The 23,536-nt window shown below is 46.7% G+C and overlaps 1 protein-coding gene across 1 annotated transcript in view; it reads right to left on the bottom strand.

The window, feature by feature from the left end:
* Positions 1–18,683: 18,683 nt before the first annotated feature.
* The window catches only part of C1H1orf198 (chromosome 1 C1orf198 homolog), a 31,252-nt gene continuing 26,399 nt past the window's right edge, over positions 18,684–23,536 (bottom strand). The window contains exon 4 of the mRNA XM_005539798.4: positions 18,684–21,781. Coding sequence (XP_005539855.3) covers positions 21,725–21,781 — 57 coding nt within the window. The 3' untranslated portion in view covers positions 18,684–21,724. The remainder of the gene's footprint in view (positions 21,782–23,536) is intronic.

Below are 23,536 nucleotides of genomic sequence, written 5' to 3'. Positions count from 1 at the left end.
CCAGTTTTAGCAAGAACCCTGCTAAGTCAGCTTAACCAGATTGTCCATATTCAATATCTGATCACCATCAATATCTGATCAGGTTCCTCATCTTCCACCACTTGCCAGGTGATGTCTGATCACCCTGGCCTGCCTTCAGCAAGAATCCTGTTAGGCTGGTTTAGCCAGAATCCCCCTTAGCCCTAATGCTTCCTCTTACTAATATTCCATCCGATGACCACTCCCTCCACTCTACTGCTTCACTATAAATTCTCACTTTTCCTTGTTGTATTCAGAGTTGAGACCAATCTCTCTCCTGCACTGCAGAACACCACTGCTGTGATCCCTACACCTATCTCCATATTTCTGAATAAATAAAATCTCCCTTACCATCTTTTTTTTTTTGAGATGGAGTCTTGCTCTGTCGCCAACCTCCTCCTCCCGGGTTCAAGCGATTCCCCTGCCTCAGCCTCCCAAGTAGCTGGGATTACAGGTTCGTGCCACCACATCCAGCTAATTTTTGTATTTTTAGTAAAGACGGGGTTTCACCGCGTTGGGCAGGATGGTCTCCGTCTCTTAACATTGCGATCTGCCTGCCTCAGCCTCCCAAAGTGCTGGGATCACAGGCATGAACCACCGTGCCCGGCCTCCCTTACCATCTTTAATAAATGTCATGATTATTTTTTTATTTAACATTATCTCCTATCCCTGCCCTTCCCACCCTACACATGCTTACACCCCAGTGTCTCCCCTGTCTAACTCTGTTTGGAAGAGGCAGTACAGGATCATCTGCCAGATAGTCTCCCTCTCAGCCCCTGCTCCGAAGTCACAGGGCATTGATGTTCTAGACTAAAGTTTTTCTGAAATGAAACCACAGCTACACACTGCCCAACGTGTTTTTATTACCATAGTGTTGAAAAAAATATATAGAGATTCACTGAGGCCCATATAGGAACTGGAGAAACACATGGAATCACCATGCATGAAATCACTTAGAAGGAAGCTGCAAGACATTATGTGCCTATTAAATAATGGAAAATGGAATGTGCATTTTAAAAATAAGCCTTTCACCAAGACCCAAGACAAATGAGATCATCTTCTTGGAAAGAGCTAGCCAGGCGTGGAAGAAATCCCACCATCCTTGTTCATGCCTTTACATATGAGGATGTGAAGAGGCCGGAGGCCAAGGCTTCTCACATACATTCACCAGGGGTGCGGGGTTGGTAATACTTTTGGTTCTCAGACAGAATGAAAGAGAAGCACAGAGAATTTTGTTTCTCAGTCTGTCTCTCTCATCCTCTTCCCGTGTCTGAAATATCTAGACACTGCCCTTAATTGTGCCGGGGAACATGTGGCCCAGACAAATGAAAACCAATCAGTGCCTCATTTCCTCACTTTACAAATTCAGGAATTTTAATGTTGTCTTTGAAAGAAGGTAGAACAGGCGCAGAGAGAGGAATACTTACTCACTTCCACACAACCTTCCGGAGGAACAGTGGTGGCCCAGCCTAAAGCCTGACGGAAGAGAAAGAGTGGTAGGAGCCATGAAGAGGAAGGATGAAGCAAAGATGGCTGACGTGACCATGGGACAGACGGAGGAAATGGTCCCGCTAACACAAGTGAGTAAACTGGAAGCAGGCGTGGTGGCACGAGCCTGTAACCCCAGCTACTCCGGAGACTGGGAGGATCGTGTGAGTCCAGGAGCTGAAGACCAGCCTGGGCAACATAGTGAGACCTTGTCTCAAAACCAAAAATAAAATGGGTCATTGTGACGAGGAGTATATTTCAGTTTGAGATTTGAGGTCACTATGGAATATCAATGTAAAAACATCCTGATCGAAAATGAGAGTGTGGGAGTGGATTCTTTGTGAGATTTTGGAGCTGGTGATTTGAATTTAAAAGGCGCCAATTCAGATAAGTCATTTAAAAGCCAAGATTTCACAAGAAAGCGCGTGTGAAAAGAGAACACCTAAAGGTAGAGAGCCTTACAGGAGCCTGGTGTTAGGACAGAGAAAAACAAAGAACTTCTAAAAATAATAATAAAAAAGTAACATACAACTCCAAAAAAAAATGATAATAATAATAGTAAAATAAAGAAGATGTCAGAGATGTTCTGAGATGTGTCATATGGCCCAGAATTTTGTTGGCATGGACTAGAGAGAGATTTGAACTCTGGTCTGTTTGAATCTGAAGTCCATTCTTTTCCCACCACTACTTCTAAAACTAAAACACATCCCCTCAACCCAAACCCTCTCTCTTCTTGGGCTCCAAAGGCTTCCAGAAGTGCAGTTACCTTCTAGGTCTTCAGAAAAGGAGTTTGATTCAAGGCACCAGAGAGGAGATGGAGAGGGCCAATAGCTAAGACCCAGAGAGAAGCCAGCTCCGCAGTGGAGAGAAGCAGATACCTGGCCTAGAGCCACACCACCGAAAGGTGATGCAACCTGGCTCTCTCTGAGGCTGAAGGCCAAGTTCTGTCCATGGTCCTACACTGCTGGGAGGAGAATGTTCTGAAGAAGAGATACCCGCTTGTTACTGAAAAGTCAGAGAGGCTTCAGATGCTGATGAATGGCTTAATTGTGCTCCAAGATTACCAGTGGCTTTCAAAAGTACAGATATGAATGGGTAAGGATGTAGCGAAGAACAGTTGTTATAAATGGCTCCATCAAGCATCCTGACCACAGGGAGCACAAGCTTGGTCTATAGGGGGCTGAGTGGGCCCTGGAATGAGGGAAGGCATTTGATTACAGAGGAACAAGGACAGCTGTTTAAAAGCGGAGCACAGTCTACGGCCTTACCACCTTGAATACACCTGATCTTGTCGGCTACACAGGGTCGGGCCTGGTTAGTACTTGGATGGGAGACCACATGGGAACACCGGATGCTGTAGGCTTTAAAAAAAAATGCATAACGAGCTCCTTGAGACTGAGTTTAAGATGAGAGGAAACATTCAATTCAATCCACTACCATTGAGGGTCTTCTATGAGCCAGGCACGGTGATAAATTAAATGCTGGGGATACAGCCTAGAGTTTGATGCAGTTCCTGCTACTAGGAGCTGCAGCGTGGAGGAGTGAGGCAGCTGCAGGAACAGACCTCTGTGATAGAGGAGTGAGTGCTCCTGGTGTCACCTGTGATCGATTGATTGCATGTGGCCCTACCCTTCTCCTGGCCTGTGCCATAGTCCCTGCCCCATCACTTTGGAGTGCCTCCCCTTTGACTCTGGGACCAGCCTTGAGATTTGCTTTGTGTCGGCCAATGGGACACAACTGGTATATCGAAAAACCTCGCTCTTGTTCTCAACCACTTCCGTGAGATTGTAGCAGTCTGATTTGACCAGAGTACAAGAGGGACACGCAGTTCAGTCACCCTGATGGCCCCGTGCCAGCTGATTGCAGACACATGATGGAGAATGAGTCCAGAACAGTTCTGCTGAGACCCCCAATCCCTGGCCCAGGGATCTAGGAGCTAAATAGATGCCTATTGTTCTAAGCCATGGAATTCTGATGTTGTTTTGATGCAGGGTTGTGTGGCAATAGATAACTGATACACTATTTGAACAGAAGGGAGCATTGTTTCAGTTTACTTTGGGGTGGTGGGGATGACAAAAAAGGGTAAAAAAAAAAAAAAGAAGGGATTCAAGGCTACACAAGGAAGAGCCTGGGGCAATAGAGCCCCCATACATTTGCATAAATAAGGAAAATAGTACATAGCACGTAAGGCAGGGCAGAAGGTAGAGTAGGGGAGCTCAGGCATGAGCTGGCAGGTGGGTGGGTGGCTTCTTGGGGCTAATGGGGAGAAGCCGTCCTCATGAATGGGAGAGAGAAGCTGAAGAGGCTGCATGGAGGACCAGCTTTGAACAGACAGCGCTGTGTCCAAAGGTGGCCCCAATAAAGCAGCTGTTGTTCTTGGAGCCAGGCCTTTCTCCTGCTTCCTGTGTGACCCTCCCAAGAGCCCAAGAGTCGGAAGCATCATCACACCCACGTTCCAGATGAAGAAAGTGCACCACGAGAAGCAAGGCAGCTTGCCCAAGTCACCCAGTGCAGGCATGACAGAGAGCGCCAGAGCAGGAGAGGAGGGCCCAGGCCGGTCTGGAGCCTCCATTTCTAGAGGAAAGGTGAGAAGAAAGTCCTGGAGAGAGGACCCTGGGGGTGGTATGGGGGCTTAGGAAGGACACGAGAGACCAGCTGCCATGGAAAGTGAGGCTAGGAACAGATCAGGGACTGCAAAGCCTTGGCCACACCTCTCTCCAGCTCTGCTCAGCAGCCAGGAGGCAGGAGCAGACAGACAATGGGAGTCAGGGCATGAAACATTCACGCTAAGCTTTAGCAGGAGACCCCGGCAGCCAAGGGATTTCAGATGGAAGGAAAGACATAGATGCGGAAAGAAAGAAACCAGGAAATCCAGGAGAGGATGGAGGGCCTGGCAATTGAAAGAAGATGAACCAAGGGTCTCAGAAGAGCCAAGTGGGTGGGGGGGAGGGATGAGGCCCTGAACAAGGAGGATGTGGGCAGAGGGGCTTCTGTACCATGAGACGGTTATAAGGCCCCTGCCTACTACCAATACTGTCCAAGTCACAGGAGGGCTGTCATGGCAAACTGCACAGCTGTCTACAAATACCAGGGATAATGACTCCCCAGCATCCCACTCCTGGGTCCAGGTGACAGCAGGCATCAAGACACTGGCAATTTGTCTTTTCAAGATCATTGCAAGATCTTTTGCAATGATGGAAATGGGAAAATTCATCCAACACACAATTATGCCCATGTGGTGGAAAAGCATTCATTCCATTTCTTTTCCTCTGAAACTAGGCTCCTCCTTCTCCTGTGACTTGGCCAGGGCCAGGCCAGGCGGATGGAAAAGCCAGTGTCAGTGATGTGGAGGTCGTTCATGGCACAGGGCTTAGGAGCCTGGATGTTCTGGGAGAGCCCTGCTCGTTCATCTCATCCAGGGACAATATTGCCTCTGTCCACGGGAAGAGCCGGGTTCCGGCAGCGAGGGAGGCCGCTTGCAGCTGACAGGGTATTAACTGTGAAGCCTTTGGGTGGGAAAATAAAACTCCCCACCTCTCCTGCCAAATGAATATTTAAATTGGGGCCAGGTGTGGTGGCCAGGCACGGTGGCTCACACCTGTGATCACAATACTTTGGGATGCCGAGGCAGGTGAATCCCTTGAGGTCAGTACTTCAGTTCGAGACCACCCTGGCCAACGTGGTGAAACACCATCTCTACTAAAAATACAAAAATTAGTCAAGCATAGTTGTGTGGGCCTGCAGTCCCAGCTACTCAGGAGGCTGAGGCAGGAGAATCACTTGAACCCAGGACCCAGAGGTTGCAGTGAGCGGAGATCGCCCTACCACACTCGAGCCTGGGCAAAAAGAGTGAGAATCCATCTCTAAATAAATAAGCAGGCCTTTTTTAAAAGAGGGGAGAAGAGGCCCGGAAGAAGCAAAGTATATACCAAAAAATGAGCTGTCCAAGAGCGTGAACCCTTCAGAGCAGCAGCAGCCCTGGCGGCGGTTGCAGTCCAGCCCGGTGGGCCAAGGATGGGTTTGGCCTGGATTTCTAGAAATAGCCTGTGGTGAGATCTGCTCACAGGGACCTTTATCTCTGGAAAAGCCGGGGGACCACACACTTCAGGTCACTTGCCTCTGGAGATTTAAGCATTTCTTTTTCTAGCTCCACATCCTGGTGGCTGACCTTGGTGGCCTGGTCTGGGTCTTCCCCCGAAAAGGTTGGCGGTGCCTGGGGCAAGAGGGCAAGAAGTCAAAGAGCTCTATCAGCAGAGATTTGTTGTCTACCTTGCCCAGTTCGTTTGACTGAATTCCCCAGGACCCAAACTGCCCATTTATGAATTTCTGACCCCACCTAAAGACAATAAGGTTTCGGAGAGAAAGCTGACAAAACTGTCCCTGTGTATCTAGAAGACCGAGAGTGTCATGGACTGTGAAATGTCACAGGTGGTGTCTTTTTCCTCCAGCAAATGGGCCCTGAGGCTTGGGCAGCCACCACCCCTGATATGGTGCCAAAGTTGGACCAGATCCTGCCCAGTAACGGGGTGCTGGAGACGTTGATCCAGACTGCATCCATCCTCGGAGACGCCCAGAGCCTCTGGACAGCGAGCCAAAGGAAACGGTTCTAACAGAGCATCTGCCTCCAATTAGGAAGAGCACAGCACATTGGAGAACGCGTTTTCTTCCACAAGCCAGGGAGGAAACACATGTGGGATCCAACAGGAACCCCATCCTGGCTTCCCCTCTCAGTCACACTGCCAGGCTTAGGGCAGGACGAGGACACATGGCTTTGCCTCTACAGCATAGAGCCCCACGGAGGGGACTGACAGGAGCACCATTTAGAACTTCAGAAGGCTTGTGACGGTCAGAATCTCAGCAGGCCCTCTGTGGAGTGGTTCTCACTTTTCTGAATCAGGGACCCCTTTGAGAATCTGGTTAAAAAAAGTTATGAGTCTGTTCCTCCAGTACATGCACAGACACATAAGAACGTGTGTGTCATCTCAGAGCGTGCGCAGACTCCCTGACCACCTGTGGACTGCGGGTTAGTTCCTGTCTCCTCTGTCTCCCTGAGCAGGTGACACGTGGCTAATAGTGTGCAGAGCAGGACTGGACTTCAGAACTCCAAACCCAGAGCCTTTTTATCTCTCTTCCACTGCCTCCATCTGCCTGATAGATTTCAGAGCCTTTCGAGAGCCTTGGAGAATGGAAACTTCCCTGTGTTGATTCTAATCTGGACTTCATTCACCCCTGAATCAAGAACTCCAGTGAGGCCCCCGCCGAATCAAGAACTCCAGTGAGCACCCCCCCTGAATCAAGAACCCCAGTGAGACCCCCTGTGCCCCCTCACACTTTTAAGGCTTGCATCCATGGCTTGAAGTCCCATGCCCCTGGGAGAGTGGCTCAGGGTCAGCCAGGTATTGGATGCCAACAGACTTGTCTAGGAACTGCTGCCTCCACGAAGACACTGGGCTTGGAGAGAGAGTAGAAGGTCTCATCCTCAAGGTCTCATCTCCACCAGGCCACAGGGTCCCAAAAAAGTCACATAGTAAATAGAAGGGGTATTTTTCAGGCCCAAATTATAGCCTGAGCTAAACTAATGAAACCGGTTTATTAGGTCAACTGTATTCACTGGGGAAATAATGCTCTTTTTTTTCTGCAACTGTACTACCTCTGAAATTCCTCTTCCCTTCTTTGGACAATATCTCCACCATTCCCTAAGGCCTTCTTCTTAGGGGCAATGACTCACTTTCTGGCACTAAATGTCCAGCTCAGGCCCAGCTAGCTTCTGGGTGTCCAGTTTGCACTCCAGGCAGTGGATGGGCCAGTGGCTCTCACGATGGTCTCTCTTGTTGCCCTGCAATGGAGATAGCCCCAGATAGCCCCCCACAAACATATAGGGTTTTCAAGGATGTGCAGAGGGAGGACATGAATTGCCAGAGCCATCTGGCAGCAGCAAGGCCAGCAGAAGTGATGCCTACCAGGTGCCAGACACTGCTCCAGAGACCGGACATTCTGCAAGCCTGGCAGAGCCTTGACTCTCAAGGAGCTGGTGGTCTACTGGACATGCAAGTCAAGGATGCTTTTATCTGGCAGCCGGAAGATGAATGTGCTTTGTAAAATGACTTGATTATTAAGATCATAGAGAGCAGAGACGGCTATCTATGTCGATTTTTATTACAGTTTAATCTAGAAAATCCAAAAATAGCTATATGAGTCACCAGTCAGGAGATGTGTTTCAGGGTAGATGGCAGTTTGCTGAGCAAAGAATCAGGAGGCTGTGGGGAGAAAGGACATGTTGTAACCCTAATGCCTGGAGGACATTAAACCTCTATCCCTGCTTCTGATTTGCATTTGCTACATAAGACAGACACTGATACAACAAAACTGTAAGCAACTCTCCAAGCTATAGGATGCAGCTGTCACCGAGTTTCAGGGGAAGGAAAGGGCACCAGAGTTTGCTTTCGGGCTGCTTTGATAATGAGCTCCCTGATAATGACAAACAACACAGGTGAGGTTTCCGCTACGTGCCAGTCTCTGTTGACTGTGCCTGCCAGTGTTATTCCTTTTGTCCTTGTACCAACCACATGACACAAAACTATTGTTTTACCCGTATTACAGATGAGGAACTTGGGAAAGAGAAAAGTTAAGTCACATGTCTTATGTGACTTACTGATAAGAAGGCACTTAGAAATGGAAACTCTTTCTGGGGTAATTGAAGCAATTTGTAATTGCGCCCCTGACAGGACATAACCAATGGGTAGGGGAGGATTTTCATGAGTGGTCCAGTTCTAGAAAGCAGGTCATTCACGTAATAGCACATTTTCCTAAATGGCATTGCAAAAGTGGCTGTGGCTAGAATCCCAAGGGATTTGGGATTCTGGCCATGAGGAGAAGTGGAGAGAAACTGTCCAAAGTGCAGGCTATTTATTGATCACAGAAACCCTGCATCAGTGCTGACTGAGTCTGGGATGCAGGCTGATGCGAGGAAAATGAGTGATTCCAGGAGAAATCAGCTGTTCTGCCTGCCTCCCATGGGGCCCTAAAACTGCACCGTCTGCCTCAGTGCACTACCTGTGCAAGAGCCCATGTTGGAGGAGGGCAAAGGCCCCAGGGAGAGCAGAGCTGGATATGCAAGGGCTGGAAGACAGAAACCAGAGTATGCAGGGCTAGTCTGCCAGGAGCAACACTGGGCACCTGCTTCTCCAGCTGCCCAAGGCCAGGAGGGCTTCTCAGCCACTGTCCTCATCCACTACCCCTGTTCTGGTGCTGCCAGGCACAGAATGCACCTGGAGGAAGAGCTGAGTAGAATGAGAGCTGGAGGGTGGGAGCTGGCGTGTTGGAGGGAACTTGAGCATAACTTAGGTCCAGGCACTCGACACCCCCTCTGGAGTCAGCCCCTGGGGAGTCAGAAAAACAGAGGTAGCGAATCCCACTGCAGGGAGCTGGCAGAGTCAGGTGGCATGCACAAGAAAGAGCACAGCAAGAGGGGCCTGGAAATGGGAGCAAAGTCATCAAAGGCATGGCACCCTCTTCAGTGGACAGGCATGGCCTCAGAGGTGGTGGCAAAGAAGGAGGACAAGGGTCTGGCTAGCTATGTAGAAGCCTTTTGGGGCACTGGCACAGGGAGCCACCTTCTGCCCCCTCACCTCCAGCTGCCCCCAATTCATTGTGCAACTGCTGATAAAATAACAACTGTCACTGATGGCACACTTACTGTGTGCCGGGCGTTATGTTAACAGCTATTTTATTCAATCCTCTCAACAACCCTGTGAGGTTGAGAGAGATGATAGAATCCATCACATCACATGGCTGGGAAGGAATCTCAGTCTGTGCAACTCAAAGTCCATTCTTAACCCCCCACCCTCCTGCATACCCTCACCTGGAGCTCCCCAAGCTGAGACTAGAGGTGCTGTCCAGGAGGGTCCCACAAGCAACTGAGGATTGGAGACCCCCGTGTTCTTAATCTTGTGCTCTAGAAGGAAAGAGAGCTGAGTGTGGAGCAGGCACACACCGTGCCCAGGCACACACCGTGCCAAGGCCCCTGGAGCTCAGATCTAAGATTCAAGACGTGTAGGGCCCAGGCACTTTTTGGTCACTGAGACTGGCTCACCCCTCCTGCCACTCCCTGTGTCTTCCCATCCACGACCCCACCCCTACCCCAAATGTGAGCAGTCAGTGATGCTCTTTTAGAAACCACACTACAGAGAATGTGGCTGTTTTCTGGATGGCTTCAACCTGCTTTCCGGCAACAATCAAATCCACATCATGCTCTGGCAAGGCCACGTGATCCTCCAGGCCCTGACACTGGCACAGTCAGTGGTCAGCATTGCCATTAGACATGGGAGAAGCTGAGTGCAGCATGAGGCCTGAATCTACCACAGGGAAGCCATCTCACCCAGGAAAAGGACTTCTGACCCCCAAAGCAGAGGATGTGCCCAGCCTATCTGTGGTTAAGAGACCGCTCATTCATTGAATGAGAACTCATTCATTGAACTCATTCATATGAAAGTCATGGCCACTCATCTGTGCACCATGTCTCTGAAGAAGCCCCTGGGTCTGGGCAGCAGCCAGCCTGTCCACCCCCTCCCCACGGGCTGCTCTCGGCCAGCTGCTCCATCTCTGCCTCCTGCATACAACTCTGCTTTTTACCTCACTGGTCCTACTCCCCTGGCCCTGGGATGCTGCTCTTGGCTCTGCAGCTGTTTGGCTGGATGCCTCTGAATAGAACATTCAGCCTCTATGTTCTTCTATTTCTTCAACTGGAAAACAGAGAGAAATATGGTCATCATTTTTTTGAAGGGGTGAAGGAGTCATTGGAAGAAATAGCCTGGTAAAGATTCAAAACCCATCGGCTATTTGGAAGAAAAGCTGCTGCATAAATAAGCTGCTGGACCCAAGGCCCATTTTGTACGCTTCTTTGAGGTCGATCTTGTTTATTTTCCTGGCTCACAATCCCTAAAGGTTGGGGTGGGCCAAAAGGCAAACCTGCCCTTTGCAGGGGCCTCTCCTGTCAAATTAATCTGATGACTTGATGGAGCAGTGGGTGGAAGGGAACACGGCCCTGAAAGGTTAGTGGTGGAATCCCTGCTGGAGAGAAATGACGCTGGCCCAGGGGGATATGCTTTGTGCCCAGCCTGGACAAGCTAGTTCACTTCTCGGGGCATATGCTTTCCCTTCCCCCTCATGAGAATAAGAACACCAACCCTACTCCCTGAGAGTCTCCTAACTTGGTCTCCTGAGAACCCAATGGGGCCGGCAGGGAAGGGATGATTACATCTGTGTTATAGAGAAGAAAACAGACTTATTCAAAGTCGCAGAAGTAAGTGGGGACAAGACTTCAGTCTTCTGCCTACGTGACTCATTTTCATACAATAGGTACCTTAACCCTAACATAGAGCCGTGATATGAGTCAAATGAAAGAATGTACAGAAGGCCTTCCAAAAGGGGGTGAAGCTCTATGCAGTGCTGTCCAGCAGAAATATAATGCAAGCCACATATGTGATTTTTATCACATAGGTGTAACCACATTTAAAGTGTAAAAAGAAACAAGTGAAATTAATTTTCATTGATGTTATATTTTATTTAATCCCATATATCTAGAATATCATTTCAACATGTAATCAATATAACAAAAGTATCAATGAAATATTTTGCCTTCTTTCATACTAAGTCTTGGGAATCTTGTGTGTACCTTACACTTCCATACACTTCAGTTAGCACTAGCCCCATTTCAATTGCTCAGTAGCTGCATATGGCCGGTGGCAGCTCTTTGGGACAGCTCGGTCTGTCAAATGGCAGGACAGGTAACTCCTGCCAGGCTACTCCTAAGCTGGGGCAGCTATGAGGATCCACAAGGCCGACTCGAAGGAGCTGGAGAACTGCTCAGAGACAGAGAATAAGAACCGTGGAAGCAACTCGAACATTTTCACTGCCCAGGGGTCTTCCACCTTTATGTCTTTTCACCAGAACCTTTTCCCAACAAAAACTGGATGCAAACCCTCAAGGTAGGAAAGAAACGAACCCAGGGCTCTCCAGTTGAAGGGCTCAGACCAGCCAACAGGCCTCTTTCCAAGGTGTCCGCCGAAGCTCCCACTTGAAATGTTAAGTGTTTTTCTTGTAGACATCAAATAGTAGGCTTTTAAAAATTTTTTTATTTATTTTTGTCAGAGTCTTGCTCTGTCACCCAGGCTGTAGTGCAGAGGCACGATCTCGGCTCACTGCAACCTCCGCTTCCCGGGTAAAAGCAATTCTCCTGCCTCAGCCTCCCCAGTAGCTGGGATTACATGCGTGCATCACCACACCTGGCTAATTTTTGTATTTTCAGTAGAGATGAGGTTTCACCATCTTGGGTAGGCTGGTCCCAGGAGTTTGAGACCAGGCTGGGCAACATGGTGAAACCCCATGTCAAAAAAAAAAAAAAAAAAAAAAGAAAGAAAATTAGCTAGGCATGGTGGTGTGTACCTGTAGTCCCAGCTACTTAGGAGGCTGAGGTGGGAGGATCACCTGAGCCCAGGGAGGTCAAAGCTACAGTGAGCCATGATCATGCCACTGCATGTCAGCCTGGGTGACAGAGTGAAATGTTCCACTTACTTTAAGCTTGTATATTTGGGGGTGAAACATCTGTAGTCATTTTTGTATTTTTTTTCCTTCTCTGTACTTCATAGGTCTTTTTTTTTTTTCCAGCTGTTCTATAGATTTTCTTTATTATTGATTTTCGGTTATTTGTAGCATGCTTTGGTATGTTCGTGTGTGTGTGTGTTTGTGTGTGTGTGTTTACCCTACTTCAGGTTCATTGAACTTCTTCTGTAAGTTTATAATTTTTATCACCCCCACATTTTGAAAAAGTTTGGCCATTATTTCTTCAAATTTTTTGATCCCTTCCTCTCTCTCTTTTCTTTCTGGGACTCTCATTACTCATACATTAGATCTTGTAATATTTCCCCACATGATAATGAGGAATTATTCCTCTTTTTCCCAATCTTTTGGTTTCTGTCCTTCACTTTGGACAGATTCTATTGCTATGTCTTTTAGCTCAATAATTTCTGCAGTGTGTCATCTAATTTTAATCTGATATAGGAAATTTTTATTTTATATATTGCTTTGTCCTTTCAGCTTCCATTATCCTCTTCATCATCTTCACATTTTACTTCACATCCTTGAGCATTTGCATAATGTTTATCACAGTTGTTTTAATCTCCCGTGTGCTAATTCCTCATCTCTGTCACTTCTGGGTTGGTCTATCAGTTGATTTTTCTCCTGTGTATGAGTCACATTTTCTTGCTTAGTCAGTAAGTAATTTTTGATTGGTTGCTGAACATTGCGAATTTAATGTTGTTTAGTGCTACGTTTTGTGATTTTTTTTTTTTTTTTTTTTGAGACTGAGTCTCACTCTGTTGCCCAGGCTGGAGTACAGTGGCACGATCTCAGCTCACTGCAACCTCCACCTCCTGGGTTCAAGCAATTCTCCTGCCTCAGCCTCCCTAGTAGCTGGGATTACATGCACCTGCCACCAGGCCCAGCTAATATATATATATATTTTTTGTATTTTAGTAGAGACAGGGGTTTCACCATGTTGGTAAGGCTGGTCTCGAACTCCTGACCTGAAACAATTCACCTGCCTCGGCCTCCCAAAGTGCTGGGATTACAGACGCGAGCCACCATGCCCGGTCCATTGTGATATTTTTATAAAGAGTTTTGGGCCTATTCTGGTAGCAACTAAGTCATTTGTGAGTCGGTTTAATACTTTCATGCCTTGTTTCAAAACTCTTTTAGGGCAGATCTAGACTACTCTTTATTCTAAGGCAAAGTTAACCCCACTTCTAATGCATGGCCCTTCTAGCATCTCTGATGAGAGCCCCACATATGCAACCTGGTTTGCACTGTGGCTGGAGGGAGGTTGAGTGATTCTTGGCCTCATGTAAACTCTGGGAATTATTCATTTTTGTAGCTCCCTGATAACTGTTGCTTCGTTGGAAGTTGATGTTGTCCAGGCACTAAAGTTTCACACATGTACAGATTGGTCTTTGGCCAAAGATTTAGGAAATCTCCATGCAAATTTCTGGAAACGTTCCTTTCTGGAACTCTGCCCTGTCTATTCTAGCCCCTTTGGCCTCCCCAACTTCAAACTCATCCTCCTTAGCAAAGCAAAACTGCCAGGCTCTGTCTGTACTTCTCCCCCACTCCTATGCTACAGTCCAGAAATTACTGCCAACACTCTCAAGGAGACTCCAATGCATATTTCTGGAGCTCTTTTTCTGCACAGTTCCCTCATGCAAATCCCAGCCTCCTTTTTGTGCCCAAACTCATTCTCCTCAGCTCAGAGAAACTTGCGTGCTGTGCTTAGAATCCTCACCTCCTACAACACAATCGAGAAAATGTCTCAAGCCAGAAAGCCGTGACAATCATAAGGCTTATCACATTCATGTCCTCTCTCCCAAGGATCACAGTTCTACATTGTCTGTTGTCCAAAGTCTATAAAGAGTTGTTTCACATACTTTGTACACTTTTCTAGTTGTTTATAACAAGAGGGTAAGCCTTGTCCCAATTGCTCTGTTATTGCCAGAAGCAGAAATCCTCTTTTAAGAACTTTCAACTATAAAATTGTTTGTGTAGTCATATATTTAGTCTGTCTCCTCCACTAGAATATAAGCCCCATGAGGGTAGCAACTATGTCTGTATTATACACTGCTGAATCCCCAGTACCCAGCACCAGGCTGCAACACAGTAAGACTATGAATAAAAAATACATTACAGTATTATAATTCTGGGGCTGGATGAATCAGGGAAGGAGAACGAAATGAGGGAGTTGAGGGAGGGAAACAGAGAGCATGACACAAAGAGAACTGCCAGGGCCCATGTGGTTTCCAGATTTGCATTTGGATCTCATTTCCAATCTGGGCTGTCCCTGTGAGATACATGCCTTTCATTTGGACTTGACTATTTTCATAATAAAATGCTTTAAAATGCTGGTATTGTGTTAACGCATTCGACTATATTTTCCAACACGTTCTGTAATGTAGTTAGAAAACTTAAAATAATTTCAGAAATCCTCACACATTATTGTCTATGATTTTATTGCATGACAAACTTCGTTGGAGTAAACTTCAGGTTGCTGTGGTGAAGCCACTGGCCAATTGATGAAATCATTTCTTCCTTTGCAGAGTGCCCTGCCCCACCTCACACAGCCTGTGTGACTTCTGTCCCCAAGGAACAGGCACCAGGTCCCACTTGCATTGATCCACTAAGCTTTACACATGTCAGCTGATGAACTATAGAGTCACACAACTATCGAGAGTGACACCAACTGCAGCCAAACAGCCAAGTCACAAAATGTTGAATCAATGTCGGCCAAGGACCACCTCTGATCTAATAAGCTGGCTAAATAAATGAGACTCCTGTCTCATGTGAGAGCTCAGCAACAGACTTAGGTGATGCACAATATCGAATTTCTTTGTAAGTGGGCGCCTACTAGCACGTGATTACCATTGGTTCACTTAAGACCCCTCTGTTATATTTTTTTCCTGCCACCTTTATTTCCACCCCTATTCCTCCCATAGGCTACCATTCTATTCTGTTAAATATATCTTGTTTATTTACATATATTTAAAATTACGCAAGTGATGTTGCTATATATACTATGATTTTAATGTCCCCCCCACCCAAAATTCATGCTGAAATTTAATCCCCAATGTGGCTCTATTGAGAGGTGAGGCCTTTAAAGGATGATTGGATCATGAGGGCACTGTCCTTATGGTGGACTAATCTCATGGACTAACAGATTAATGGATTGATTTAATGGGTTACCATGGGAGTGGGACTCATGGTTTTATAAGAAGAGGAAGAGAGACCTGAGCTAGCACACTAGCACACTCAGTCCCCTCACAATGTGATAGCCTGCACCACCTCGAGACTCCGGAGAGAGTCCCCGCCAGCAAGAAGGCCCTCACCAGATGCAGCCCCTCAATCTTGTACCTCTCAGCCTCCATATCTGTAAGAAATAAATACCTTTCTTTTATAAATTACCCCATTTCAGTTCTTCTGTTATAAACAACAGAAAAGGGACTAAGACAATATTCCATTTTGTGTTTTCCTTTTTCCAATAATATGCTTGTTCAGATCCATCCATATTTCTATGTATACATCGAATTCATTGCTGTTAATTGGTACCTAATACTCCATGGTGTGGGTGCACCTAGCCCTCCTTCCTCCCATCCAGCTTGCTTCCAACTCCCACAAATGAACAGCACTGTAGTGAACAGCCCCGTACAATGAACAGGTCCCTTAAGTAGCTGTGTGAGAACTACTAAGGGATATATATGTGGGAAATTGTGGGGTCACAGGATATACGTATAAATAATCTGGCAAAATAGTACCAGATTACTCTTGACATGCTAGCTGCACAGTTCCTCCACCTCAGGATTTCTCAGCCTTGACCCTATTACCCTTCGGAGCTGGATAATTCTTGGTTGTGGGGAAATACCCTGTGGACTGTAGGATGTTTAGCAGCATTCCTGGCCTCTATCCACCGAATGCCAGTAGCACCTCCCTCCCCAGCTGTAACAATAAAAAATGTCCCCTGACACTGCCAAATACCCTCTGGGGTGGGGGAAGTCTCTGCAGTTGAGAACCACTGCTTTATCCCATTTTTGCCAAAACTTGGCATGATACAGCTCTCTATTTTATTTTCTCTACCAGTTATTTTTAGCACCTTTTCATAGACTGACGGTCTTTAGGATTTTCTCTGTTAATTTTCCATTGAGATCACTGACCTCCTTTTGTTAATTTACAGGAGTGCCCTCTATGTTCTTGATGCTTGTGCTTTATCGGAATTGACATAGCAAACATCTTCTCCATTCTCTCCGCTAATTAACGCTATCCATCTTCACTGATAAAAATCTAAACTTTTATGTAATCAGGTTGTTTTGCTTTATGGTTTGTGCTTTTGAAGTTTTATTAAGGACCTTTCTTGCCCTAAGTCACAAGCTTTTTTCCTCTATTAGCTTTACAGTTTTACCTATGACAATCTGGTCTTTAATCCATAGAACTCACCTTCTACATAGTGTGGGGTAGGAACCCACATTTACATCTCTCTGTGCAAATTCATCCACCCATATAGTGAGAATCCTTCCTTTCCCCTGCCAGTTTGTGGTGCCATTTTGATTGTAAATCAGGTTCCCAAAGACACATGGCTTTGTCCCTGAGCTCTCCATCCTGTTTCATTCCTCCAGTTGTCTGTTCTTGCACCAATACCCACAAACTGTAATTCCATGGCCCTGTAACATGCTTTCATCACAGAGCAAGCCACCCCTCCCTCACTTCTTTAGTGAACTAGTTCTGTGTTTGTAACTTAATTTATCTGATTTCTCAAAACTATCCAACTGGAATTTTTATTGAAGTTGCACTAACTCTCAGGAGGCTGAGGCAGGAGAATGGTGTGAACCCAGGAGGCGGAGCTTGCAGTGAGCCGAGATCACATCACTGCACTCCAGCCTGGGCGACAGAGCGAGACTCTGCCTCAAAAAAAAAAAAAAAAAAAAAGAATAAAAGAAAAAAAGTTGCACTAACTTTATGAAATTATTTGGGAAGTAACTTTTCAAATATTGTTACCCATCCAAGATTAATCAGATCTTCTTCTAATTTTTCTATTTAACTTTTAGAGTTTTCCTTAAAGAAGTGTGTGCGCTTACATTGACTCCTGGACGCTGTATTTGTGCCTGCCATTATGAGGGGTATTTTTTTGTTTCTAGTTCAAATTGCTGCTTGTTAGGAACTGAATTGTCCCTCCTCCACCCCAAATTCCTTTATGTTGAAGTCCTAACCCCCAATATCTCAGAATGTGACTATTTGGAGTCTGGGCCATCAGACAGGTAATTAAGTTACAATGGGGTGGCTAGGGTGGGTCCTAATCCAGTACGACTGATGTCCTTATAAGAAGAGATTTGGACACAGCACAGATTGAGGAACAACCTTGGTGAGGACACAGCAGGAAGAGGGGCCTCAGAAACCAACCCTGCTGACATTTTTATCTCGAATTTCCAGCCTCCAGAACTGTGAGAAAATAAGCCTCTGTCGAAGCCACCCAGCCAGTGGCATTTTGTTATGCCTCCCTAGCAAACCAATACCCTGCTCTTAATTTTAAAAGTTTATCTTATATCCAGGGTTGCCCACTTGTTTTCTACCCAAGTTTGGGTGTGATTCAGAATCACTGATTTCCTCCTAGGGAGCTCCCTGTTGGTACCCATGTTCACAGAAAGCTGGCAAGTTCATCAGAAGACTGCCTTGGAACAAAAAAAAAACTGCCAGAAAAGGCCACGAATAGTCCCACCCCGCAACAACTAGCATTCTTGCACCCCCGGATTCAGCATTTTCCCTCCCTGGCTGCGAAGTGCTGAATACACCCAGGTAGGTTTGGCCTCTATGTTAGCGGCTCCTCCCTCTTGCATAGAAACACTTTTTTAAAAGATGTGTTAATAACACATACTCAGTTACTGCCAAACCTAGAAGCTTGGGAGCTATTTTGTTTCCTCTCATAATGTGTAGATAGAATCATCCAACACTGACGACCCACAAACTTCATCACAAATACTATATGCTACTAAGTCGGCAGGTGCAATTACTCACTCTCTCAGAAATCTCCAGTCCCGAAAGCAGCAAGGTCCCACTGTGCATAAGTTAGGAGAAGTCTGCCAACCTAAGTCAGCATTTTTCACCATTTTTAGCCTTAAAAGCTTATTTAATATGGGAAATTGACATCTCCTTAATCTAAAGTTGGTAATTTACCATCTACACTTTAATGAATGGAATAGGACTGACTGGCCATATTTTATTTTGCATTTCTATTCCCCATCCTCCCACCAAAAATCAGCTTTAACTAGATGCAACACGAAAGCTTTCAGGGAGGCAGCTTTTCAGAGCCACTCACCCAATACAATAAGGTTGTCTGGAAAGCCTTGCCAACGCTTCCATTTTGCCCGAGGGCTGTGCAAGCGTCCCCCAGGACAGAGCCCACCCCTCCTGCTAGGAGCCATCACCTCCCACAAACCTGCAGAGGGGACCACACCAAGACTGCAAAGCAGGCTTCCGGAAGTGGCTTAAGCTAGCTTTCACTAACACGAGCCCCTTTTTCTCTTTTGCGTTCAACTGCAATCATCTCCACAGGCTTCCTGACACCAGCAGAGGCCCATCAGAGACACAAATAGCATTTTTTAAATGGCTTTATTAAAGGCTACGAGTATAAAATATGACTAAGTTACAAGTCGTCAGTAAGAATTTATTATTTTTGAAAAGGTTAATTAAAGAAAGGGAGACCCAAAGAAAGTGAGGCTGTTCCTGACGTCCACATAGAGGGTGCGGCTCAGACAGGTGACGGACCCCCACTGTTCCCAGTGGGGCTGCACCCCCAAACCCAGGGGGCCAAGGGAGGGGCCCCCAGATGAAACAGAGGCTGGTTGCTGATTTCTTGGGGGAACTTTTGTAAAAATGAAGACGCTGAATCCTTGAGCTGAATCCCAGGTGCAGAGACCGGGGGGAGGTGGAGAATCCAAAATCATGCTCAGGCTTCTCCTGAAAAGTGTGTATTTTCTAAAAAATAAATATAAACTCCTGGATTTAGAAACTCCCTCCTGATGCATGGGAGGAAAAACATGGCAAATGCAGAGCTAAGAAACCATCTTTGCATAGACTTTGCCCAAGGTGCAGAGGAAGATCTGCCGGTCAGGCAGGATGAAGACCCACACACGAGCCTGTGTCCTCCGGGTCGTCCCTTCTTCAAAAAGCAGAGCAAAGCAATACAACTTGAGGACTCCCTCCAAGATTTCCTAATTTTTGATTTACATTTAATCTCAGGAGGCTATTCCATTAAGAAACATTGTTATTAGAGTTAACATTGCTAGGTGCTGGGCCCCAGTCGGTACTGAGTGAGGCAGAAGCTTTCAATAATATCCACAGCCCTCGGCACCAAGAAGAACTTGGAGAGAATATTGGGCTTTATGAGAAAGGGGGAAAGAAATTAGAATTTCTGGCCGGGTGTGGTGGCTTACGCCTGTAATCCCAGCACTTTGGGAGGCTGAGGTGGGCGGATCACGAGGTCAGGAGATTGAGACCATCCTGGCCAACATGGTGAAACCCCATCTCGACTAAAAAAAAAAAAAAAAAAAAAAAAATTAGCCGGGCGTGGTGGTGGGCACCTGTAGTCCCAGCTACTCGGGAGGCTGAGGCAGGACAATGGTGTGAACCCAGGAGGTGGAGCTTGCAGTGAGCTGAGATTGCGCCACTGTACTCCAGCCTGGGTGACAGAGCGAGACTCTGTCTCAAAAAAAGAAAAAAAAATCAGAATTTCTTCCAAGAGAAGAGGCAGATAACCTTGGCCTAGTGTCTAAGACACAGGTCTTTCTTCTGTGCTACAACAACACTACAGAATACAAACGCATACATATACATTTGCTACCATAGATTCTGCAACAGCCCCGTGCTCTCCAGGCAGAAGGTGGAGGCAGGTGGCCGCTGATTCTGAGGATCCCTGTGTGAATGGTGCCGTTAGCCCCAAGGGGAGCTGGCGCCTGCTCAGGCTGTGCCAACTGGGATTTCTAAGCTCCTTTTCCCTCACCACCGTGCTGAAACCTTTTTTGCCTCACATATATCGACTATAATTAAATGGTACAGAAAGAACCATATTTGAAAAGTTACAGTAAATCACTGAAGGAGAAAGATAAAATACACCTCAAGGAGCCAAATGAGGTTTAGGGACATAAAGCAATTGGCAAGAACCAAACCAAATGTTGGCTATGCCACAGCTTTGGCAGAAACTTTCCTGGAGGTGATGAGGGGTTGAGGTGAGTTGCGATGTGCTTTATTTTGGAGCCAGATAAAATATTCTGGAAATCATTTCAGAAGGTCCTATGAAACACACATTTAAAAAAAAAAAACACACTTTGGTATTGAAACCAAGCGCTCACTGGCCGGGGTCGCCGAGATTAAGGCTTCAGGTGAGAACGCAGTGATGGCGATGTGGAGATGGCGCCATACCGGGCTTGAGGCTCTGCTTGGATGCCTCCTGCAGGTCACACAGCTCCAGGGCCACGGGGCAGGGCAGCCTGTGAGTGCAGCAGCTTCCCTAGGGGAGGTGGGCCACCTTGTACCACTGGGCAGCCTCGGCGTCTGCACCAGCTCCAAGAGATACTGCTGCTATGACACCACGCAGGTCTCCAGGGGTGCTGCTGAGGTGATCGCGAACTCCACTCTTCTGCTTCCGGTGGTGGTCAGGGCTGGGGAAGGTCCGACATGATGCAGCCTGGCTAGCCCTTAGAAAAAGAATGCCCACTGCTCCTACCAGTCCCACGCTGGAAGACTTGAACACAACTAAGCAGAAGAGCCCTGTCCTCCAGCCACGCCTGCCATCTGCCCTGACTCCTGCAGGTGCCCAGTCCAGGGAACAACCAACAGGTCACATAAGCAACAAGAACTTCCAAGAGGAAACGGATACAAAACCAAAGAAAGTGGTAGCCCCACTGCTGATCATCTAGATACAAAATAATGAAAAGTTAATACAAAACTCTTTAAACATGCAACTCTTTTTAAAAACAACGATCCATACTCTGAATACGTATCAGGGCAGCTTGAAGACTACGCTGCCACATACCCACAGTCTGTTCCCTGGAAATGGCGTGAAAGTGGAGGGTGGCACATGATGTGAGAGACGTGGCTTCCGCCAGAGAAGTCCCGGACAGCTGCGAGCGCTGGCTAAGAAGGTCTCTGGGGGCCAATCTTTCCGGGGTCACGGGGCCAGCACGCTGATGTCATGGCTGATAACATGACCCTCAATCACCCCTCAAAAGGAACCCATATGTTAAAAAGGGGAGGGGGGAGGGGAAATAATGGAGAGGGAGATGGAAATCACTTTTACGATTTTTGTGACTTGGTGGAAATACATCCTTTGAGGAGGGGGAAAATTGGGTGGAGCTGGGAACAGAAGTTTTATTTACAAGATCTCCTGAATTATTAACAGACCTTAAAAATTCCAAATGTAAAACTTCTGTTATCAAATCACTGAAAATAGCATCTATATCTGGTTCTACCAAAAAAGAAAAAATCTGCAATATTGACCAGTTTCCAAATGATTAAGAAAAGAGTGTCAAGAAACCAGGAAAATACATAGGAAAAGGTGGCCCTTTTTATCCTCCTCCACCACACCACTTTGGAAAACATTTTAGGGTTCTTCATTGCATTTTTCTAATACATTTTACCAATTGTCCAGAAAATCAAATCCCGTCTTCAAGACGACATTACTTGGGCTGACCTGTAGAAGGGACAAAAACATGGAAGACAGACGTGAGCCTTTTTTTTTCAGTTATGCATAATCTAAAAACAGCATCTCATTTAAAACGACCCAGATAAAAGAGCCTACTTCTGTCTCAGAGGTTCCCTGACCTCCATTTATCTCAGTGCTTGAAATCAGAAGATTAAATAAAGTTCAATGCAATCTACGCTCTGCCGGCATCCAACACTAACCCCTCTTCAACCCCAGGCGCGTCTGGGAGCAGCTTACAGACCTTACAGAGAAAAGAACAATGTCTCTGTATTTTTCTATAAATCTTTTATGTTTCTGAATGACAGCCATGTTTAAATGTATTCATCCTAAATAAGAGAACAATTAATAAAGATATTCCTTCAAATATAAAACAAACATCACATGCAAACACAACAGAAAAGAACTTGCAAAGTTGAGAAAGTAAACAAAGCATGGAAAGAATGTGAAGCTTATTTCTTTCAGATCTTGTGAAAGGTTATGAGGTGATTTTCCCAAATTCCAGGCTCAGCCTCCGGGGCTCAACTGATCCTCTCGCCTCGGCCTCCCACATAGCTGGGACTACAGGCATGCACCAGGTGTGCACCACAAGGCCTGGTTTAATTTCATTCTTCTTTCAGGGGAAAGGGCTTGACTGACAGGTCCCCTCTTGTGAGCACAGGCTGTCTCAAGCTGCTGCTGTTTTCATAAACCTTCTGACTGGCTTCCACTCAGCAGCCCGTTTCCAATGTCCCTTTCCTCCAGCCTAACACCAGCAGACATTTACCTGGTGCGCTGAGGTCCTCTTGAGCAAAGAAACCTTGACTCTCCGCCCTCCAAGCGGCCGGCAGGCAGAAAATGCATACATGGCGGCAAGAGCAGGCAATGGCCTAAGGGGCTTGCCCTTGACACCTGTCTCAGGCCCAGTTTGGCTGCATGTGAGACTGGTGCAGAGTGAGGCAAAACATGCAGAATGGAAGAGGTGCAATCCAGTTTTCCTTATTCTGGTTTCCTTCCAGTTTCTTAAATGCAGTGGCATTTCACTGTGCTTTACTCTCAGAAATCTGTTCTCTCAAAGGAATTTCATGTGCTGTCTCCTACTCCACTGCCCACACAGAAACACGTTCCTGCTTCTCTTTAGAGTAGGGACTATCATCTATTTTATGGAAATCCATCCTTCAGAGGAAGCCCCCAGTGCAGAGTCTCAGAGAAGAGTGCTGGTTAGGGAGGCAGCGAACACAGCCTGTCTGTAAGGAGGAGCTGATGGGCAGGAGGATGTAGACAGAAAACAGAACGGAGAGATGGGCAGGTACTGGAGGAGGCAGGAAACGAGAGGGCTGAAAGCACTGGCTTAAGAAGGTGCAGAAACATGAAGAGGAGCACAGGTTGGAGCGCTGATGGGGAGCCGAGGTGGGGAGAAGGTACTAGCACTGCTGGATCCTCCCTCCTCAGGAGGACAGCACGTCCAGCCATCTGCCGAGGGAGGCATGGAAGCACTGGAAACCCGCTCTGGGTGACATTCAATGTTATCAGTGATGATCTCAACTCAACAACAAAATAACCAAAAATTTAAAAATGGGCAAGGGACCATTGGACAGTTCTCCAAAGAAGATACACAGATGGCCAATCAGCACATGAAATGAGGCTCAACACCACTCATGATCAGGGACAGGCAAGTCTAAACCACAGCGAGACACCACCTCAAACCCCTTCGCATGGCGCTAGCAAAGACACAGAAAATAACAAGTTTGCAAGGGAGTGGAGAAA

This window comes from Macaca fascicularis, chromosome 1 (genome assembly GCF_037993035.2).
Source record: "Macaca fascicularis isolate 582-1 chromosome 1, T2T-MFA8v1.1".
NCBI classification, from domain to species: Eukaryota; Metazoa; Chordata; class Mammalia; order Primates; family Cercopithecidae; genus Macaca; species Macaca fascicularis.
This window is presented reverse-complemented; position numbering and strand designations above follow the sequence as displayed.